The sequence below is a fragment of the Acanthopagrus latus genome, chromosome 2 (assembly GCF_904848185.1).
Source record: "Acanthopagrus latus isolate v.2019 chromosome 2, fAcaLat1.1, whole genome shotgun sequence".
NCBI classification, from domain to species: domain Eukaryota; kingdom Metazoa; phylum Chordata; class Actinopteri; order Spariformes; family Sparidae; genus Acanthopagrus; species Acanthopagrus latus.
This window is the reverse complement of record NC_051040.1, coordinates 25,977,581-26,000,697: the sequence shown is the minus strand read 5'-3', so window position 1 is coordinate 26,000,697 and position 23,117 is coordinate 25,977,581. Positions and strand designations below refer to the sequence as shown.

The following is a 23,117-nucleotide window of genomic DNA, read 5'->3' as shown; positions in this document are numbered from 1 at the left end:
CACACACACACACACACATTCCACTCTGCAATGCAAACAGTCAAAGGGATAACTTTATTTGGTGAAAGGGGATCCTGGAAAGGGCTAATTGAATAAGCCCGGGATCTTTGAAAAACCTCTACCATGGTGAGCGCAGTCATCATGTCATAATTAGGTTTATTGAGGCGCATTCCTTCAATCTGCCTCCATTCCCCCGGGCTCATTGTATCCAGGGCCCAGGCCAATGGCCGGGGGACAAAAGGGGACCGTGAGCAGACAATACATGAAAGAACCATAAAGATTTAGCTGGCTTTGTCACAGAAACGGAGTAGGACTTTGTTTGTGTAAATAATGCGAGTGAATGAAGAACTTGGGTTCCTCTGCCGCTTGGGGTGAAGGATGGCGTGCTGCAAATGTAATATGTGGGCACACACTGGATCAGTGCCAGGGCAGAGGAGAGGAGGAGGAGAGGAAAAGGGAGGATTGAGGGAGGAGGAATGATTGGAAGAGGAGAAGGAGCAGAGGTGGAGGCAGAGAACGGGTGGAGAGCATAGACTGTGCCGTGTGCTTGTGTGTAATGATGGTGTTCACATTAACTGATGAACTGATGAAAACACGTTGTCCTTTTTCCATGTATCTTTTCCCACGTTATTATATATTTTTGCACAGTAAATGATTGCTCATGTGTGCACTTTGCCTTGTGTTCTGATAATGGCATTTAAAAGCAGTGCTCTGATGAACTAGTCAGCACAGTAAACATTCTTTTTTAATACACAGAATGAACTATATACATCATATTCCATGTGAATGATTTCAGTAGATTGTAAAGCTAAAAAGATTAGACAATTAATTGATTAGTCAACTGGCAGAAAACTACTCTGGTAATGGATTCCTCGCGTGGGACAATTTTAAAGCAAAAATGCCCCAAATGTTCTGGATTTAGCTTCTCATATGTGTCTCAGTTTTTTTGGTGCTTGTGTCTATTCCTAACTTTGGGTTTTTTGTCAGATGGTCGAACAAAACAAGACAAGTGATGACAGCGTGGACTTTTTTAAACTGACCCCTCAACCCCCGTAACATTTTCAATCAACGATTGCTTGAATACTTGAGAAAATAATCAGCAGATTAGTTGACATTGAAAATGATATTTTCCAGTTAATCAGTTTCTGTTTCTGTCTCACCAAATCTGACAAAGAAAGGGCCAATAAGTTCCCGATGCATCTTATAATAGCTATTGGCTATTACTGGCCTGAGCCAAGTGTCTGGTGAAGAGGGCTCTGTGTGTCGGCTGAAAGAATGAATGTGTCACTCAGTGAGTCCCTGGGCACGAGGGCAAAAGGGGGCACGAGGGCCAAGTGGCGAGCACCAAATCACTCTCCTCTACCCCGGGGCTCTCTCTGTCTCTCCGTTCGTCTCTCCTCATCCCGCACTCCTCCCTCTCTCATGAGTTTTTTCTAATAAGCCCATGCATGATGACTATTCAAGCATGAAAACATAGTTATCTGCAAATGAATGGCTGCTCTATGCTTCATTAAAGCCTCTTTTTCCTCTCACACTCTTATTGTGACCCTCTGATATCAATTCAAAGGGCAATTAATGAATGCACACCAACTTTGAAGTCAGGCTGATTTCAGAGAGGGAGGGGGTTTGTGCGTGTGTGTGTGTATGTGCATGTGTGTGCAGGGTAGAGGGGGCAGGGGGTATTTGGGGTATTCCCCCTTCAAGACCCGTTGTAGCGCCCCAGCCTTCACCCGTGATGGACTAGCCACATTGAGCTGAGAGTGAGAGAGCCCCAAAGACGGTTTGAAGGGAGTGAAAGAGTGAAAAGGCCCAGCGAAGGTCAAGTAGAATGGCTCGCCTTAGAATAAGGCCCCTCTTTATCTGCTGCAAGTATGCACTATAGGCACAACAGCTGGGGGGAAAGAGGGGGAGAGGTTGATTTTTAATGTGCATGAGTGTGTTTGTGTGTGTGTTTCTGAGAAAGTGAGTAAGAATGTGAGTGTTTTCCTCTCATGCATCCGTCTGTTTGATTCTGAGCATGGTTGTTTTTAATGTGTGTCTGTGTGCGTGTACTGGGGTTAGGGTTGAGTGTCAAAGTTTCCAGAGGCCAGTCAGAGGCCAGTAAATGCACCATCTTTACTGCTGGCGAGGGACAGGCAGCTGTCAATCAGCTGACTGATCAAGCCTGACTTTCATTCAAAGCTTTGTTAACTAATTAGTGCAGAAGCTTTTGTGTCGTGTCAGGAAAGAGGCTTAAAATGTGGGTTTATGCTATCGTCATGCCATGTGGGAATATCTTTTGTCATAACCGATGTGCACCATCTCAAACATGAAGGCATCGAGCAGACACAGAATCACGGTTTTTGTTCACACATGTTCATATTGGTCTTTGAGCTTTGGAGCATGCGCTAATAATGCAATCTTCTAAAAAAAAAAAAGTAAAGTAATCCATTTAATTCAGGGTTTTGAATGAGTGCACCTCTCTGCAGAACTAGATTACAGGTATTACAGGTACCGCAAAACCAGTAGTTCCGTAGTAATATTTAACTTACTGAAAGTTGAGGTACAAAGCAGGAAACTAAGATCTACCCTCATCCAACGTGAATGCAGCTTTTTAGAGTACATTACTGCTGTTCTAAATCTATCTTATTTTTCTTGCATCTTTGCATTACATTTTGAGAAATTAAATTGCACTGGATTAAATCTGTTTCTTTTTTATAATTATGTCCAATTCTTGTAGATTCTGCCAGCCCCATTGGACAAAAGATGACCATGGTTAAATATAACTATAATAGATATAAAATAATAAAAAAAAAGTGTCGTGTGTCGTACTGTAACACCAGACTGAAGAGAATCTTAGCACACCACCATAGAAAATAGCTCGATTTCACGATTTATCCAACCTGTTGACAGGCATTAAGTATAACAGTATTAGTAATACAGAAATAGCCGATCTGTCTCTAAAGGTCCTGCTTGGTTATGCAGCTCATATAGAGGGATCAGTATTAAATTGTGACTTCATAATCAGTCGAAAATTCCTGTAGTACATTTAATGGGCAAGTACCTGACATTCAGATTCAAGTGTTTATGATGATGGACTCTTTTTATGTTGTTGAATGTTCAGTGTATCACTGTGTGTATTCACATGTAAGATGTGTCAGTAGGGGCATCCTGACAGCAGAGGTAACAACGATGAAATTGTCAAACATCCTCTGTTTAAACTGCAAAAACTGAGACTGTCAGCTAACCTGCTCACAGCTCACCTCCTTGTTGGACTCCAATGTGTTCCCCACTGACTTTAGTTATGAGTCATTTTCAGAGTTAAAAGACAGAGAAGAACTGCAGGGTCACAAGGCCACGGAGGGTCGCTCTCCCCCAGCGCTACACAGGAAACAGGGTTAGAAACACATTTAGCTACAAATGACAGGTAACCATTTCCTCATACTCCCCCCATACATCCTCAACAACTCCCAGAATTCTTTGTTGGGAGCATCAGACTCCTTCATACTTTGGCCCTGCCATTTTTTGCAGCATAACAAGGCTGTGATTGATAACATCATTGCTCACATCATTTTTGTGTGTGTGTGTGTGTGTGTGTAATCACAATCTCATGCTAAAACACCCACAACAACCACACACACGCTGTGGCACACTCTCATTTACAGGGCAGCTGTGTAGGTTGAAACTCCTCCTTAGCAAGTCAAGTGAGTTCGCCCTCCAGACCCCCTCCCGCACACACACTCGCACATACACCATCTCTTTCCTAGCCCAACAGAAAGAGTCACAGATGGGTCCATAAGCTGTCAGTAAAGCCATTATCCGGCCCAGCATCTGCCTGTCTTGACTTCTATATACTGTTTAATGCAGTCGGCCAGTCACTTAGTCCTCCGGCTCCTGAATGGGAGCAGCATGGTCGGCCCGCCCAAATAAATGCTGCGTTTGTCTCCTCTGCCTTTTGTTTTGTGTTTTTCGAGCGGGGTAGGTGGAGAAGGGGGGGGAATGTGTCAGAGGCTCAATTTAGCCTCACTATTAACCAAAGCCCCAGAAGAGTTACTGGGATGTCCAAGGAGGGGTGTAAACAGTCCACATATGGTCAGTCAATTCCCCCTAGTCCCGAAATCCAAGTTTGACACATCCCCTTTCACTCCCTCTCTATCTGTCTCCCACATACATGCTCAATGCATACTGTCTCATGTCTCAGTGGACATATATTAAGCCTTTGTGTCCCCAAATGACTGCCCACCCCTAACCCCCTCCTAAAAAAATCAGCAATGCCGAAGTCTTTCCAACAGTCTGTTTCAGCTAAATCCTCTATTCTCCTCCTTCTTCTCCTTTTTCGTTTTTCTCTGCCCTGGAATGGCGCTGCACGGTGGGATCCATTTTGGGCTTTCTTGGCTCCAGAGAAGTTGTTTTGGCCTGGAGTCCCATGCACTGTGTGCCTCTCAGGGCTTCAGTTTGGTTAAATTAAACAGTTTTCTTTTCTCCTCTAACCCCTTCCACCCACCCCCTTTCCAACTGCTCCTCTCTTATTTTGCGGCTTAATGCTCCTCGGCTCCCGGGCGATCTTGCCGAGGCGGCTTTTCCTACTCAGATAATTTTACCCTTTTAAGGCTCATATTTTCTCGTATTTCGATGAACTGACAAGAGTCAATACCATGCCTGCAAACCCCCACTTCTCTGAGCTGAGGTGGAGCAAAAGTTTACAGAGAGAAGTTAAGTGTTTACAGGGGCTATAAATACAGTGCTTTAAGATATAGCATATGTATACGGTCAGGGAGCGATATGACCGTTAGAGTGGATAATTTGATTGGCCAAGGCTATTTGACGGTGCCAAATCGATGTGATCAGATCTTAGGGATAGTGAGGCGATGACGGAAAATGGGGCACTCTGAAACCACAGATTTACAAGGTTGGAAAAGATCTGGGCAGAGGGGGAAAGGTCTCAACCTCTTCTCTCCGCACCTCCTCTCTTACTCTTAAAATACAGGCGCTGATGCGGAATTATATTTTATTGTTCCAAAGATCAGTTTGGAAAGTTATGTCCGTGTGTGTTTGTGCTTGACCACACTTTAGTGGCATGTTTGTTTGTAATGGGGGAGTACTGTTAATGGACACTGGAGTGGAGAGGCCTCAGGGCTGACAAGCTCGATTAACATAAAATGCCTAAAATGCATGTAGAACCAGGGGAAGCCCGGACATGTGTGTACAAGGTCATGTGCTCGGAGTGCGGCAGTCTTTGTGCGTGTGTGTGCCTATGAGCTCCTGAGCCAAGCTGTGGGGAGTAGTGAGCTTGAGGGGTGAATGGGTGGCTGCCCTCCGTCTTGGCACAAGTTTGCCACCAAAACACCCTTTACGCCCCGGGTGTCACCCCATGAATCTTCATCACCTGCCACTTTAATTTGCATTACATTATATTTTAGGATTCAGCTTTATGTGTGCAGCAGTAGAAAAACTTTGCTGACACACACACACACACGCACGCACACACACACGCACAAAAGTAAGCACGTTACTGTTATTTTTTTCACAGTGATATGATTACCTCATATACATAAAAAACCCTAATAGCAGGTTTTTATTCATTTGCACCCAGATTTCAAAAGTTGATTACCATTGGAGTGGGACACTAGTCATCGCAGGCCACAATAAAAATGGTCCACTTTTCTGATGAGCGCTCAATAATGCTTTTAATTAGAAACAGTTTTTGTTGACATTCCTATAAAATCAAGTCAGTGTGTTATAATTGCGGTGATCTTCTTAAAAACAATTTCTGAAAACATGAAGTTTCTGAAAATGATTAAAAAATATTGAATGCAAATGGGCAGACATATTGTAAACATCTTGTGTTTTGCAGAGGACTTTTCTGTTATGAAGTGCCCAATAGTCATGCTTGAGTAAAAGTAAAAATATTGTGCTTAAGTATTACTTTGTCAGCCATATGAGTACTTATCGAGCTAATGTCACAAGTATTTGCTATTATAAATGTATTTAAGTTTGAGAAGTTTGAGAAGTAAAAAAATATCATACATATATTCATATGGCTGTATATACTGTATATTCTGGGTTGATCTAGTATCAGTACCTGGCTGATTATCTGATCCGCTATTCAACATTTTTCTGATTATGCTGCTATAGTTATCGAGTAATTGTACTGTAAAAAATCATAGCAGAATGTATATACCCAAGTGATTGAAAAGTAGTACAATTATACTTAAGTACAGCACTTTACTTAAACACACTAAGCTACAAGTTAAATTTTATCACTTCAAATTTCAGCTATTCATAGTAAACTGTTAATTTCAAGTCACCAACATGCCTGATGGTTGGTTTCTTATGTTTTTAGAGGGCTCGTAGACATATAAGAGGAGCTAAACATTTTTTTTTTAAAAAAGAAGGAAAGAGACAGACAGTAAGAGAGTAACGTATAGAGAGAAGAAGGGGGAAATCATGGGGTGGGGGACGAACTTCATTTCACCTCAACTAGTGTCCATGCATTGAAGAGCGCCCACAAAATACGCTTCTGCTAACAATAACAACAACACAGATGCCCAGACAGACTATCCCCTTGGGTACATTTACATCGGCAACAGCCCCTGTTGCCCCTCTCACCCCCTCAGGTGCTCTTACAGTTCCCTCTGGATGAAGGGGGTGGTTTTCTTTTTTTTTTTTTTTTTTGGGGGGGGTGGTCTGGGGGGCTAGAATGCCCCTGGCTGTGTCCCCATCCACCCCAACCCCCCAAGCCCTCTGCAGAGCCTCTTTATGTCCCCCCTCCAGCTCCCCCATGGGGCAGGTGACAGCCCTCCACTGTGAAGGGCCGAGGGAGCCATGACGGATTCCACAGATGGAGCGTGGAAATCGCCGGCAAAGACCTCAGCTCTGTGGAGCAACAAAGAACCCGAGAGTCACAGAGAGAAATATGGGTGGAAAAGAGAGAGATGGGGAGAAGCGAGACAAAGAGAGAGAGAGAGAGAGAGAGAGAGAGAGAGAGAGAGAGAGGGAGAGAGAGCGAGAGAGGAGGGTGGAGAAGGTGGTGCTTGTTTAAGGAGGGCGGCATGCCGGAGTGCACAGAGTTGTTTGTTGGGGCGAATTAAGAGTTTGGGAGTGTTTGAAGTGAAAAATGTGCAGGTCTGGCATTTTCTCCATATTGTGGTAGCCATTTTAATCAGCTAGTGTTTTACCTGTCAGCTGGAGGATGTTCAGTAGAATACATTTGCTCTGTTGTTATCAGAGGTTGCACTGACCCAGCTTCCCCTCAGACATCGTTATCATTTTGTCCCATCGTCTTATCTTGTTGTATCTTATCATCAAGTGATGTAGCAGTCCAACAAAGTGAAGTGAAACAAATGAGCCTGTCTGAGCCTTCTGTAAAGGATCTGATTGTATCGTGACTAGGCTCCCAAGACTTCAGAGGTGCCACTCTGTCGCTTCTTTTGAAACCCCGGTAGCAGTCATAACCGATAGGTAATTCCAAAGTGATTAAGGATTTTCCCGGCAGCCTCAGCTTTCCCAGGGCCCAAATCCCTGTGAAATGCTGAGGAACGTGCATGCTGCTCAAGTCGGGGGGGAGCGAAAAAGCATTCCTAGCAGCCCTCCTCCATGCAGGAGCTGGAGGGGGAGGCTACAAAAGGCCTCATCTCTTGTTTTTCAACCATCCTGTCCAAAACTCCAAGCCCCACACCCCAAATTCCTTCCCCACCAAGTCCTCCAACCAAGCTAGTCACGAAAAATGTTGGCGAGGTTGTTGCAATGTCGTAAACCGTGTTGACAGCAAAAAGTGGCAAAACACAATGGCTGATTGGAGTTTGTAACATGGAGGCCATTTTTTCCCCCTTCTTTTCTGTGCATCATGTTCAGGAGATATATGCCCTTTAGTTTTACAGCCTAGCTATTGTTTTCTGTTAAAATGCTGAACTCGCACACAAGTTGATTCAGAGCCAGCAATCTATGAGTGCAAAATTGCAATATATTCAGCAGAGGCTTAAGGCAATGTCTCCATTTCTCTCGCTCCCCCTTTGAAAATATTTTACTTATTGCCTCCCTCATGCTTGAATGTTTCTTTACCAATTTGCTCCTAATGCATGTTAAGTTGACTCCCACTGCTATTGGTGTTGCACGGAGAAAATCGCCAAAGGGGGAGAGAGGATCAGTTTCACATGAGGGGCCATGAGCTATTTGGACTCTCTTGTATTTTATTGTTGCTTCTGAGGGGGAACTAATACAGTGTTGCACACAAAACTTCCCCTATGCTGAGGGGGAATTAATTAAGTGTGGCACAAAAAGCAGGGGCACTGGCCTTGGTGAACTTAGAAGAGAGCCAATGGAGTGTTTGAAGTTGTGAGTTAAAAACCAAGCTGTTGGCTTATAGAACATCGTTCACAATAGCATTAATACTGATCTGAGACAAAGATGAAATGTAGGAACACAAAGGCTGTCAGGAGACATAATATCACTGCAGCCCGGTCAGGCTGAAGATCACACTTGTTGACAAGTCAAAAATAGGTGGCAACTGGTAATTATTTTCACTGACGGTTAATCTCCTGATTATTTTATGGTTTAATTGATTAATTGTTTTGTATATAAACAGTCAGAAAATGGCAACAATCAGTGTTTTCAGTGTCTCCTAAAGTCTAAGATGACATCCTCAAATGTCTTGTTTTATCCACAAACCAAAAATATATTGTCATATTGTCATTTTTTCCCCTTAGAAATTTTTTTAACCAACCACAGGATTAACAAAACAATTGATGATTTATTTAATAGTTGACAACTGATAGATCAATTGATTAATTAAGACATATATGTTATATGTCAGGATATTTATTTGATTAGTCTTAAAACTTTGTCTCTTCAATTAACTGATTGATGCTAAAATAATGATTCAGATATTTAATATATTTTAATCAAAGTTCATATAATTTATCAACATTCTCTCAACATTATCAAACATTCTCAATATAGCTTCTCGAATGTGAGGATTTGCATTTTTTTTAAAAATTTATTTATATAATTGGAAATTTAATGAATTTGGGCTGTGCACTGTTGATCAGAGGAATCATGCAATTTTAAGACTTTTAAACGGACGTTTTACCCTGAAGGTTTATTTTGTCAGGACAGCATTTCAGTCATTAGAGAAACATGAGACATGAGAAGTGACATCTGATGTCAAAATAATATAAGATTGACACTTAATAGGGTTTATATGACTGAAAACTGTTGAATCGTGATATGACATTATGATTGTAAATTGGTTCCGAACATTCTGTTTATGCTCCATTTAGACTTGATTCTCTGACTATTACTATCTCAGAACTTAATACCGACTCAGTATCTGATTATCAAACATACACTGTAGCTGCTGCAGAAATCTCCCGATCTGAACTGTGAGTTCATACTTGTATGAAGAGACAGAGAGAGTAGACACACTCAACAGTCTGTCCTTCATCCAAGAGACCGCTCCTATCCACACACGCAGACATAGACACACAAGCATGCACGCACACGCACACACACACACACACACACACACACACACACACACACACACACACACACACACACACACACACACACACACACACACACTCAAAGAATGGCCCCTGGATCCAAATTAGCCTTTTGTGTGGCTTTTAGTCCATCAGTCCCCCTGTGGTGCCCTGGGAATCCTGTCCAGTGGGATTATTCCTCAGGCTCAGAATATTCCTTCTGAATGGAGGTCTGTTTGGCCACAAGGCCGTGAGGAAGACTGACACCTGATGGTGCGAATGTGTGTGGGAGTGTGTAAAGAAAAAGACAACACCAAGTAAATAAATGATGAAGAGAAAAGTTGACATTTTACTTTTCTGCTAATTATCCATGTGATGTTACAGCCATGAGGGGTTGCTCTATAAGATCAGCATGTTTGCTCTTCAACAAGGTTTCAGAATTATAGTCACCTTAGATTTCAAAGAGAGACCCCGCTGAGGCTGAATTAAGCTGAATGTGTGTGTGTTAAACATTTCAGGAGGGACAGCATCAACTTTTGCCCAATTTAAATCCCAACTGTTTTCTTATTTTTCTTTCTCATGCGTTTGACCAGCGAGTCACTCAGATGAGGGTTCGGATGTGGAGTCAGAACCTGATCTGCCTCTTAAAAGGAAGCAGCGGCGCAGTCGGACCACCTTCACAGCAGAGCAGCTGGAGGAGCTGGAGAGGGCCTTTGAGAGGACCCACTACCCCGACATCTACACCCGAGAGGAGCTTGCCCAGAGGGCCAAACTCACCGAGGCCAGGGTTCAGGTACGAAAGGGCACAGTCACATGCTGTATATCTACTGTCAGTAGGTACAAAATGTCAACTTTTTAAGACCTGAAGAGAGATAAAAGCATGTTTGAGCTTGTTAAACAGGAATTCATATGAAAGATGTTTGAAAGGATTTCATAAGAAGAAGGCTTTGCCCTTCCAGAGAACCATGAAATTCTTCAACAGAAGTTAAAACATGAAAATGTTTACAAGACTGCACCAACACCGCACTCACACATTCACTTCTGTCTGACCTAACACACAGACACGCACTTGATGTTCTTAATATGAACATCCTGCTCACACACACACACACACACACACACACACACACACACACACACACACACACACACACACACACACACACACACACACACACACTTTCAGACCTTAACCCTGTGGCTTTATGCACTCTCTGACCATTTAAAGGCAACCTGATGATCCCCGTTTGCTCCATACAATAGCACTCCTCATCCTCAGTCCCTGGGGCCCAATCTGAACTTTCCTATTCTGATCTATAGTCCAGTAAATTCTCCTCCACTGGCTCCATATGGGAAGTGTAAGCAGGCCCGGCATGAGCCACATCCATATGGACACGGCATGTCACTCACATACTCAGTGCAACCAGCCGTGATGCACATCTAGCCACACACACACACACACACACACACGCACACACACACACACGCACACACACACCTCTTTACTTTATAACTTTTGATAGTTTTTGTTAAATTTCTACCTCTACCTTTGTTAAATTTCTACCTCTAGAAATTCAATAATAACACTAGTCTATGATCTGAAACACACAACACACATTGATCAAATGTTGTCATCATTGTTCTTCTAGGTTTGGTTCAGCAACAGGCGGGCGAGGTGGAGGAAGCAAGCAGGAGCTAATCAACTGATGGCATTTAATCACCTGATCCCAGGGGGTTTCCCACCTTCAGCCATGTCCAGCATTCCCCCCTACCAGCTCTCTGACAGCACCTACCCCCCCTCATCTATAGCACAAGGTGAGAGATGAGACACAGTGGTTGACAGTTCACAAATGTAGCAAATACACTTCCAGTTCAAAATATTCATGCTATGGGCATTTGGTCTGTTACTGGTGCAAATAATACACTTTTTTGTTGGAAAGTGAAAGACGGCTTTGTTTTTGTATTTATGACATAGCAATTTTAATTTGGTTTGATTCAAAAATGTATTTGTTGTAAAAATAGTGTTCACTGTAAACAAAAAGCATTTTGTGCACCTTTTAAATTTATTTTGAAACTAATAATAAAACATAGTAAAAATACTAATTTAGCAGAAGTAATGCCTTTCATTGCATCATCACTGAGTGTCTGTCAGTTATCGAACACTACTTTTTTTCAAGTTAAAGCCATCAAGTCCCACAGTTTTGCTTCAAGTTACATAAAAATTCAGCAAAAAATGAAAGCTACACTAGAGTGTGATGTTTTGGCTTTATTTGCACTTTCATTGATCACAGTACCAACCGCTTAGCAGCCACATTTTTCACATTTTAACTGACAAACTGACAAGTGTATGAACTGTTTCTGTGATGCCTTTGGCAGTGTCGGAGGCCCCCAGCACGGTGCACCGGCCCCAGCCTCTCCCTCCCTCTTCGGGCCATCAAGCCTCCGGTGGTGGAGGGCAGGGAGACGGAGGCTCCCCCTACTGCCTCGCCTCCGGACGCCACTCCTTCTCAGGCTACTCGGACAGCTTTGTGAGCCCCGGTGGACCGGCCAATCCCATGAACCCCGCTATAGGAAACGGACTGTCTCCTCAGGTGAGACTACATACCTAAATACAGTATGTGTATTTGAGCTGCTCAAGGTCAGACCTATAGCTCAGTCAATAAAGCAGCAGGCTGTACTGCTAAAAAAACTGTTGTTGTTTAACTTAACATGTATCGATAACAGTTTGAACATTCAAGAGGAAATGTGACTTTATTCTGTAAAAATACAACTATTCCTAAAATGAACCATTCTTGAGCATTCCCTTTTAAATGAAAAAGTCATACTGGATTAATTTGTTTTAAGAAAAACAAAAAGGTAATACTAGTCAAAAGGTTTAAGTGTCTCTGCAGTGTGTAGTAATTTGACAGGACCAAGACTTGTGTGTTTGACACTGTACATACCTCAAGAGACTGAGATTGTTTTACTTGCATGAAAAATTCCCGTAACATGCCACACCTGAGCTGCTGGGCAGAATTAGACTTGAACATGATTTCAAAGAGTTGAACCCAGTTGAGATATGCATGATTTACCCTGTCAGACACACAGCTTCACACAATACGTCAAGAACTTTAAAAAACCAAACACCCTTTCAAGTATTCAAGTAATATTTCACCCAGGTGTGGAGCACATAAATGCACCAATTCATCCACTCGTCTACTATACGCCATAAACTTTACGCTCTACATTCCTCTGCAGTACTACGAGTTGCGTACACTTACTGTTGGAGGAGAAGTAAGATGACTCTGGAAGGACAATTGAGTGTGTGACAAATGAGAAGTGAAAAGACAATTACAGCCAATTATCCAGGCATGAAGTCCCAATGTCTCTGCACCTAGGCAGAGGGTAAAGCAGAGGAGACAGAGGATTCGGAGACCTTAAGAGGCAGAAAATGAGATTTCAGCCCAGCGCAGTCTGACTCCTCAGAGAACAGGCCACAGCGGTGTGAGGACCCTCGCACCAATACACACATGCTCACAGGTCCACATAATTACAAGGGCACACACACAGACACAGACACACACACAGACACAGACACACACACACACATACAGTGTAGATAATTGATCAACTCCATGACATTTTGAGGATCAGTTAAGGATTTTGCAACATCTTTTACACAAATATGACACGACATGGTTGAGCAGCATGGCTAAACCAACTTCTCAACCTTCTGTTTAGATCGGAAGATTGATTACTGCGTTTTTTGATTATTATTTCAAACACAGCAGCTATACAGGGAGCAAGGAGACACAAATAAATTCGTACTATTTATACATCTTTACTCATCTTTGAGATAGATGGAGATTAAGGGAGTTTAAATGTACTTACTTATCAATAATAAAAAAAAAAATAAACATATATTTGCATATATGTATATACTGTATGATATATACATACATGGCCAATTTTCAGATTAGGTGTTTGGCATTTTACTCATGTAGGTATAAGTGTTTTTTTTTATGAGATTAACAGTGAAATACGTCTGTTTTAAAATGTCCTTCTTTGGCTCTGATGTAGCATGTCATCTCCAAAAACAATTAATAAAAATTAAGGTAGCTGGACACAGCATCCTCATGGTCCTGTATATGTGCACGTAAACTGCTACATATGCCATGCTATGCTATAGCCTCAAGGGAAGCTTCTCGTGATTGCATTCTCAAAATGTTTGCCTCCGCATTCCTCCATGTGAAAGCAAAGGTTCTAATTTATTTGTATACATTTCATACAGCGGGGAAGGAATGTCCTGTCTCAGATGTTCCCGACATTCTTCCCTGCTCACTCCTGGATGCTCCGTTTTAGGCCGCTGGCAACCGCAGATATGGATCCGATATGAAACACCCTGAATGGGCCTGCCAGCAGCCATGTCATGAGGCAGGGAGAGACTCAGAAGAGAGGGATGATGGGTAAAGGATTGGTTTAACAGAGAGAGACCAAACGACAAAATCACCACATTAGAATCCATCAGTTTATAGAGCATGTATCCCTGCCCCCTGTGGCAGGTTTAAGCCAAAGCACGTCCTCACTCTATTTCTGTTCAAACCAAACCCTCCAAACGCCAGTTAATTTTTTAGGAAAATGTTACCGGGTATAGGAGGAAACACAACTCCCCTTCTCCAAATCAACATGGACTCCTCCATTCTCCTCCCCTACTTGGGAAATGATTTAAGCAGGACCATGTGTGTGTGTGGATGTAGAATAATATGTCACTTAGAGGGCCAAAAGGACCCAAAGAGCAGCATACCTGCTTCTTATTAGGACGACTGGAGGAGCCTTGAGGCCTTCACTCAGTTGAGAAGGAGGTGGGATATGATACATTTAGAGGTAGCAGGTTCAGTTCGAGTTACTTTCATAAGTGATAAAACCAGTTGCAATTTCTTATTAACGGTTTACTGAGCACTTTGATGATGGACAGGTAAATCCAGTGAGCGTTGAACGGGAGGTCGGCGGTATCAAGTCTGTTTTGAAACCAGTTGAAACGCTTTGCCCGACGGCTCTTTTCCGTCCTTTGCTGGCCGAGGAGTATTCCCTCAAATTTGATTATCTGGTTGCTAATAAAGACCAGGTCAAGAGCAAATGGATTTCTCAAACTGCAAATCTATTCCGAGGCTGAACAGAGCCGAGCTCACACAGACCTTTCTTCTGTGTTATCTTTGTCGGCATATCTTTCTCGGAGATAAGTTGTTATCTTGTGCCATGGGTTGTTGGAGCGGTGTCAAAAAGGAATTTTAGAATAAGTGGAGCCGTGGATCTGAGACAAATTGCTTAATTCTTCCTCTCTGCTGCTATCTTTGTCTGGGATGGGCTTGCTGGGAGCCTTTTGATGTCCGCGACAGGGGGATTTCCTGTGTGTGCCTGAGAGTGTGTGTTTGTCTCAGTGTCTGTGTTGATACACATTACACACACGCTCAAAGTTGAAGATATTTAATGTATTAAAAAGCCGTATCACAATCTAAAAAGTCATTCAGTCTTTTACACTGTCTTATTCATAAAAAATCTGTCTTTCTTGCTTGCTAGGTGCTCCAATCACATTCATTATAAAAAGTCTGCACTGCAAGGGTGAAATTCAGTTTGTTCCAATAATCATGTCTACATGAGCAAACAAAAGGTTAACTGCTTTAGCAACCGTGACAATACCACATGTTATTCCATCAATGGAGCCACTCACAGTGCCTTGACAGAATACAAAATACACCAGAAACTAGTTTAACTTCCAACTCTTTTTAACTTTCTGTATTCTTTCTGTCCGATCAGGTGATGGGCCTGCTGAACCCAGGCGGCGTGCCACATCAGCCCCAAAGCGACTATGCCATCTCCCCTCTGACAGGCGGCCTCGAGCCCCCTGCAGGCATGGCGGCCAGCTGCAGCCAGCGCATGGATCACATCAAGGGCCTGGAGGGTCTCACCAGCGTTCCCTCCATGTCGGCTCTGCCCTCCCTGCCCAGCTCCCAGTCCTACTGCACCCCCTCCTACAGCTCCCCAGGTTACACTGTCGACCACGTGGCATCCTACCAGTACGGCCAGTACGGACAAAGTAAGGTCAATATACTTCACCTTTTTATTCTCACCTTTTACTTCCAGACACAGAAAAATGAACACATTCAAACAAACAATATATGCAATAATATCATCTCTGCCTACATACTTGACTTATAAGTTAAACATGATTGAGAACTTTTACAGTGCAGTTAACAAAAAAAACAGTAAACACCAGCAGTAAAAGGAGTGAAAGCAATGACTATAGGAAGAATCATTAATGTAAACACAAAAAAACATTTTACATCATAGCAAGCATATGCTAATTTATGTTTTATGAATTATTATCAAATAGCAGGTTAAAGTTATCCTTAAGTATTCTTCGTTATAAAGCCTCTGACATTAAAGTCTTCACTGCCTAAACTTTGGACACTTTTAATGATGCAGTTATGGAAGAAGAGTTCAAGTCCTTTAAAGAAGTAAAAGTAGTAATGATACACTCAACAATACTCCATTACATTACAACTACAAGTCCTGCACCAAATATCATATGATTAAAGTACAATTGAAGTATGATCAGCACAATGCAATAAATTCTTAAAGTCAGTGCAAACATTATGCAGAATGAATTCAATCAGTGTCATTACCTGATCATTGGATCATTGAATGTTGGACAGGACAGCATCTAAGGGAAAGTACTTCTTACCATAATCAGCAGCAATGTGTGCGTCACTTGATGTTATAGAGTAGGGAGTGCAAGACTGCTGAGATGGTATGGTTGTATCAGTGCTGCAGAAAATCAGAACTGAAACTGTTGCAAATATTCAAAATCAATATGTATTGATATGTTGATATTTTGACAGCACTAATCTGGTGCAATAAATGTATTTTCAGTGACAGTGTGCCAGTGTGTGTGAAAATGTGTAGCAGTCAAAGTAAAATGTACAGTACTTAAGTAGCTGTACTTAATTACATTCCACCAAAGCCACAGTCAATCAAATCCATCCACACCAACTTAATCTTCACATAAAGCTTGATGTGATTTCAAGACTTTTTTGTCAGTTATCGGCGCCCTGATATGAAAACTTGAGTCATATTAAATAATATAGTAATTAGATGGTGGTGAGCATATATGATCAGAAGTATTTCCGCCTGAGATCCGAACATTCTCATAACTGATATCAGATAAACGGTGTTTTCAGTTGGTCTCATTTGGGTTTGTCTGCAGCTTGATAATTCTTCATGGAAATATGGTCTGAGCAAATTCAGCCTGTGTTAGAAACCTAACCTGATTGCTCATTGTGCAGCTATATCACCCATACTGTTGCATAGGTGGATTTGGTGATTATGAGCACATTGTTTTTAAATCTAGAAGGCCACAGTTGCTGTGTGGCTCTCAAAGTTGCAGACATGCTTGTAACTTATAAGCAAAACTGCACTAAAAATAATGTAAATATGCATGCCTCAGTTCTTAGAGCTCATGTGACCACAAAACAACAATGCCATGGAATTGTTTTTTTTAATCTATGACCTGAAACAACTTGACAACCTTTACAATTTCCTAACTGCTGACTGGTTTTATAGCGACCTTTCATGTATTTCCAGTGATAGAGTTAAAATTAAACATCAGGACCAAGTCAGTTGGTGCAGTGTATGAACATCAGGAATTCTGATTAGTCCAGTGGTGGACACAGAAGTTGTCACCGCAAATTCCCTGCTTTGATTACAGGGATGAAAGAAAACTGTTGTGCATGAAGCAGACAACACACAGGTTGCTCAGCACTGCTTGTTAAAAGCAGCTAGCATTTTTCCAGGTCCAATCATGCAGTCTCTAGTGTTGGGGTTAATTGTGCGGATCTGATTCCATATTTGAAGCGACCAGCCCAGCACTGATACTTAAATCTGTGGTTAGGTACCCTGTAGAGTCAGCTGCCATCCCCAGTAGTTTCTGATAGCCCTCCTCAGACTGTTTGGCCTTAGAGAATACCTACCTGTCCGGCAGTGAGAGGGTCTTTTCACTTCACATTACTGTCACTTTAAGGGTTAAAATCAACTTCAAACAAATCTCCATCCAACTTTAGAGGGCAACGTCGTTTTCCGTCACAGCATGATTACAGCGGCCGCCGTTTCCAATTTTGGTCCACAGGGGGTTGACCAATCAGGTTCATCCACTGACCTCATGGCAACCTTGAGACAACAAGGCCCTTCAAAGAGCATGGCAATGGTCCAACGAGTCTGACTGCATGTAACTCTGTGAGGCGGCACGTATCAAATGAATATCTGACTTACTGTCCGTGAGCAGCACATGTCCAATGAAATATCTCGGCCAAATATCTGAAAGTGAACTGAATAAAGAATTAGGACGACACGTGAAAAACCTTGAGCATGTGGCACTGTGCATGTACACACACACAAGCTCTAAGGCAGCCACCAGGACAGCACACACGCCTGCATGCACCTCCACAGCGTCAGGAGCCTGAGCAGTCCATCTTGATGTGATTAATCAGTGCGACTGGATAGCCGGTGTGCGGTTGGGTTTGGAGTTGCAGAGGAAAGGTCCTTTCTGGGGGTGGACGGATCCTAATAGCCTCTGGCAGGGCCGCTATTAGAAACAGGTGCGAGGACTGAGGTCAGCTGGGGAAGCAGTGTTGAGTAGTTCTGCTCCAGGTTCCAGTCCGAGAGACCGGTCCACACCGCGGTACATGTTGACAACATGGAGCTCTCACTGGACTGCCTCACGGAAACTACAGTGGTAATCCATGAAAAAACGTGTTTGTTTTCACTTAGGTAATGCTATGTTGCTAAGCAGGCATTGCAGTGGTGTTGTTACACAGCACTTTTCAGAGCTGCCCATTACTATAGAGTCTCTCTTATTGATGAAGTCTGCTTACCTGCTCAGTCGTGATGCCAGTTGTCTCCCAGAAACATAAAGCACATCACTTTCTGTGCATCAGAGGAAGGATCTACGATCTGAGCACCATAACATGGATTATTTTTTGTTTATTATTCCGTTGTGGTTCGTTGAGACCCTGGGCCCATGACCTCCCCTAATTGTTTAAATCCTTTGACGTGATGACATAATTCAAAAGCCAGCAAAAGAAAACGGACATACATATTTGCTCTGCTTTGGGTCTCCAGCTGTAAAACATGGTTAAATACATAGATTTCCATCTCCTCTGGATCTGTGATGGGTGGTAACTTTTATACAGCACTATCCCTTCCATTATTTAGTTAGTAGGTCTGGATTTTCTTTCTATACATTTGTAGCAGACTATTTATAGTGGACTGTAAACTTAGTATTTTTACTCAGGTATTGTATAGTTTTGATGTACTTGTGCTTTTCTTAAGTATTTACATTTTATGCTACTTTATATTTCCATTTGACAGTTTTGAAGCTAATATTGTACTTTTTACTTCACTTCATTTATTTGACAGCATTAGTTACAATTTCAGACTATAAAACCAAAATAGAAATCAACTAATAAATGATGATCCTTTATAATGGATTAAGCTGCTCCGCAGTATATAAAGTTGTTGAAATCAGCTCAACTGTTGCCAGCTGTGACATTAGTGATGTTGTCATGAGAGTCTGATCGATATATCAGTTGGCTGATATATCAGAAATAAATTAGTATCAGTGTATATGTTGCTCGATATGCACCAAATAAAAAAAAAAACTTATTTCATAACGAGATTCAAATGCAGAAAAAGATAAATTTACTTGTGAAGAAGGTTTTTTGTTAAACTATAAAATACTGTCTTCATTACATATCTTTGTCACAACTGTTTGATCATTAGATTGATGATTATTTGTAGGATTATTACCAAAAATGTGTGTAAATTAGGTGATATTAATATCAGAACCTAAAACTGAGTTGAGCTATAGCTTACATATTAAATGCATCCTTTATTGTAATCCGGTTTTAATGAATTGTTATTCCACAAAGGGCCATTCTGTATATGTGGTGTTCTTTTTCATTTTTGATCGTTTAATTTATCTACTTTTAGTATATTCTGACAGTAATAATTTTCCACTCACTGAATGCAGGACTTTTACTTGTACTGGGGTAGTTTTACATTTTGTTTCTTGAATTTTCTTTCAGCAACTTTGCAGAGCTACATTCTAAAGTTTATAATGTAGCCTGGTGGCAGTATTTGTAGAGTAAATAAATGGTTTAAATTCTACAACTTCTTCATCAGACTTTTGGTGCTAGCAGTGTGGGATATGTAATAATATAAATAAACATTTAACTGAATACATAAGATATGGCAAATCCACAAAGAGGAAATATTTAAGAGACATTTTGATTTTTTTTGTGTGTGTAATTACAGATTTTGGCTTCTTCTGAGTTTGACAAATATTGTAGTTGTTCTTATTTGATCATCCTCACACTTCTGTTCTCACATCTTCCTCTGCTGACCTTACACCGCAAACCACTGTTACAAATGCTATGCTAACAATAGCCATATGTTAGCGGAACGGCTCGCCTAAACATATTCCCAAAATGTACTGGGGTCGTACATCTCCTCAATCATCTTTCCATCATGTTTTTAAAATCTGTTTTCAGTGTTAATAATTTTATTGTTTCATTTTCTTTTTTACACAGGTGCCCTTCCTTATCTGAGGCCTGAAATCACCTGATCGTGAGCTTCAGATTTACACAGGGACATTTGTGTGTACAGCGATGGAGACCTTTTAATATGTGGACCAAAATTTTGTTGCCATTTACCAGGACACATTCTCTACTGCAGGACAATATATTGTTGATTCTTCTCTTTGTGGAGAAAATGGACTGAAAAGAAGGGAACACAAGGACCAGAAGGAATATCAGACCAAAAACTGTTGAATGACTCTGAACATTGCTGCATCCTATTGTACGTGACCCGCAAAAATGTCAGCGCTTAACATGGTCATCTCAGTGGAGTTCTGAGCATACGGTGCCATAAAGAAGGACTTTGTTCATGCAAATCCAGTGACCAAAACACTATTCGTGGACTCTGCATGTGGAGCGCAGCTTGAAGGAGCATGTTTACATATCCTAGGGCCACATGAGTACAAATGAAATTCCATGTATCCCCAAATTAATCCCCAAATTGTATCAACTGAACGGGGGAAAGAAAAGGGCTTTGTTGATTTTATTGCATTTATTTGAGATCTCAGCATCCCACACACGGAGAGGAATTCCAGAGACGGTGAAAACAAACGTGAGCAAATGACTATGTGGGTTTTATTGTATCAGGAAAACTCTAATGTACACCACAGCTGTACTGCAGAGAAAGTTCATTGAAACATTCCTCCTACGTCCTCCCCCTCTGTCTCTCCCTCTCCGTCCTCTCCCCTTTCTGTCTCGCTCCTTCTCTCTCATTGATGTTTCGGACGGTGAGGCAGGGATCCCGGCCTTTTGTAGTTTTAGAGAGGAACTCAGAGGAGGTCAGGGGGTGACTTTAGGGAAAGTGACAGATGAGAGAGCAGTAGAGGAGGGCGGTGGAGAAGTGGCTTTAAAGGGGGGCAGGGATAGGCAAGATCGATCACAGGGTTAAAAAAAACTCTTTGGAGATCGTCTCCCCGCGAGAAAAAGCCACCAGGTCACAAGACACGACCAAGAGATACTTGAGAAACAGAGACAGATAGTTTAGACTAAAGACAGCCATTCTCCCAGCTGACCAGAAGTGCAATATCATGTATCTTTGAGTCACCATTAAAACAATAAAATCAAACGTGCCTCTTAAAGTCTTACGAAACACTTTGGATTTAGACTCTGGATCTAGTTTAGGACTTTGCAAAGGAACAACACATGTGCCTTTGAAGGCTAATTGGAACATTGTTAATATTGCTGTAACAGGACACTGAGAGGAGGACATTTGTAAAGACTTAAGTCAGTGTTGTGTCATGAGAAAAAGAGCGAATGAAGGGAATGCTAATGTAAACAGAAAAATCACCAGGAATGAGAAAGCCAAAACATTATTTTATTTTATTTTTTGTGTTGCTCGGGACCTTGTTTGTTTCCATGTTGCATACACAGGATTTATTGATTTGGTGTGTGATGCATTCCAGACATATTTATTGTCACAGCTGTATGTCCACAGTGTCTTTGTAAAACCTGTACAAGTGAGTGACAATACTTAATCCATCAATCTACGGCTCAGAATAACTGAGTGCCCCCAGACGCACTCCTGTTTTGTACATCTGTCAGTGTTAGAATGAATCACTCTTTTCATTCTTTTTGATATATTTTTTTGTATTATTGGACAAATCGATATGACATAATGTCATGTGTACAAGCGCATTATCACTACTATTTATAATGAAATAAAAATCCTGAAAATAGCTGCTGTTTTCATCCTTTATTCAGCTGATGGTAATTTGCTAAATGGTGCCTTTGTATTTATTTTTGCCACGAATTGAGAAAAAGAAAGCGAGCAATTGTGATTCACTCAACAGCAAAATCCAAGTGGACTCAGAGACAAATATGTACTTTTGATGGCGCTCATGTGAACCCTCCAACCAAAATAGGCCCGGCCAAATGGGGATCACCAGACATTGAGACACTGAGCACAACAGGCTTTCTCACGGATGGCAGTAAATGCTCAGACATCTGCATTGGTGTGTATTAATACCCCGCTGGCCCCCCGCTACTGTAACAAACTGACTTTTGTTTAGCAACCTCAACTCGCATGAAGAGAACAAGCCTTAAAGCGTTTTTGGACAAACAGAGCAGCCAGCCCCTCCGAAAACCTCTGCAACCCATCCACCCTGCTTACACACACAGGGCCCACTCTGCATTCATATATTCTTCATTCATTATGTTCATGTTCACATATAAGTGTTGTTTCTGTGTGTGTGCGTGTTCATGCAGCCTGAGGGTATCAGGCCTAATTATAACATTCTTCTGATTAATCGTGTCTGCTCGCAGGCCTCCGAGGGGTGCCGCTGTGCACAGCTTGTGCTGCGGGACCACACACTCTATAAATAAAGTCTAAGTCAATAACAGCGTTAAGGATCACTCATAGTCTTGTCAGCTCTGTTTGCTAAGCCTGAATAATTCAGCCAATGAGAGGACACAGAGACACACATGCCACCAAATGAAACACACACACACACACACACACACACACGCACACCCACACGCTTCACACACTTACTCTGGAAAAGTACAAGCAGTGGCAGTCTAATCACCTGAGGACACACACTTTGGCTTACAGATGTGCACATACTGCATGTAGGTACATTTGGGCGCGCATACACACACACACACACACACACACACAGTGTTTGCTTTCTTAATCAGTCCGTACCATTAAAGATGAAGACAAATCACACCTGCAGAATTCTAAAAGCTAAGACATTACTTTTATTAATGAAGCCTCCCCTGCACTGAAAAGCCTATTATTTCTTGAACACACCCCAGAGTGTAGTTAAATGGAACTATTTTAATGGTATTTTATACTGACTGATTTTTGGATTGTTGGACCTCTGCCTGGCAGCAGAAATGCCACCGGCTCTTTCTGCTCCACACATACAGCTGTATTCAAATAATTCCAAATTAAATAAGCATTTTTTTTTCAATAAGGCATTAATAACTTTTTTTCTGTGTCAAATATGGAAAGTCCCCTCTATGTTCCAAAAACACAAATTAGTTT

At 41.8% G+C, this 23,117-nt stretch overlaps 1 protein-coding gene across 7 annotated transcripts in view; it reads left to right on the top strand.

Annotated features, from left to right (window-relative positions):
• Positions 1–21,798, top strand: part of pax3b (paired box 3b) — a 29,205-nt gene extending 7,407 nt beyond the window's left edge. For 4 of the 7 annotated variants that reach the window (XM_037087671.1, XM_037087697.1, XM_037087663.1 and 1 more), the window contains exons 5-9: positions 10,055–10,254; positions 11,111–11,276; positions 11,838–12,052; positions 15,255–15,534; positions 20,084–21,798. In XM_037087671.1, coding sequence (XP_036943566.1) covers positions 10,055–10,254; positions 11,111–11,276; positions 11,838–12,052; positions 15,255–15,534; positions 20,084–20,118 — 896 coding nt within the window. In that variant the 3' untranslated portion in view covers positions 20,119–21,798. Of the gene's footprint in view, positions 1–10,054; positions 10,255–11,110; positions 11,277–11,837; positions 12,053–12,698; positions 12,788–15,254; positions 15,540–20,083 lie in introns of those variants that run through there. The other 3 variants (XM_037087679.1, XM_037087706.1, XM_037087715.1) reach the window with 2 other exon arrangements.
• The last annotated feature ends 1,319 nt before the right edge of the window (positions 21,799–23,117 follow it).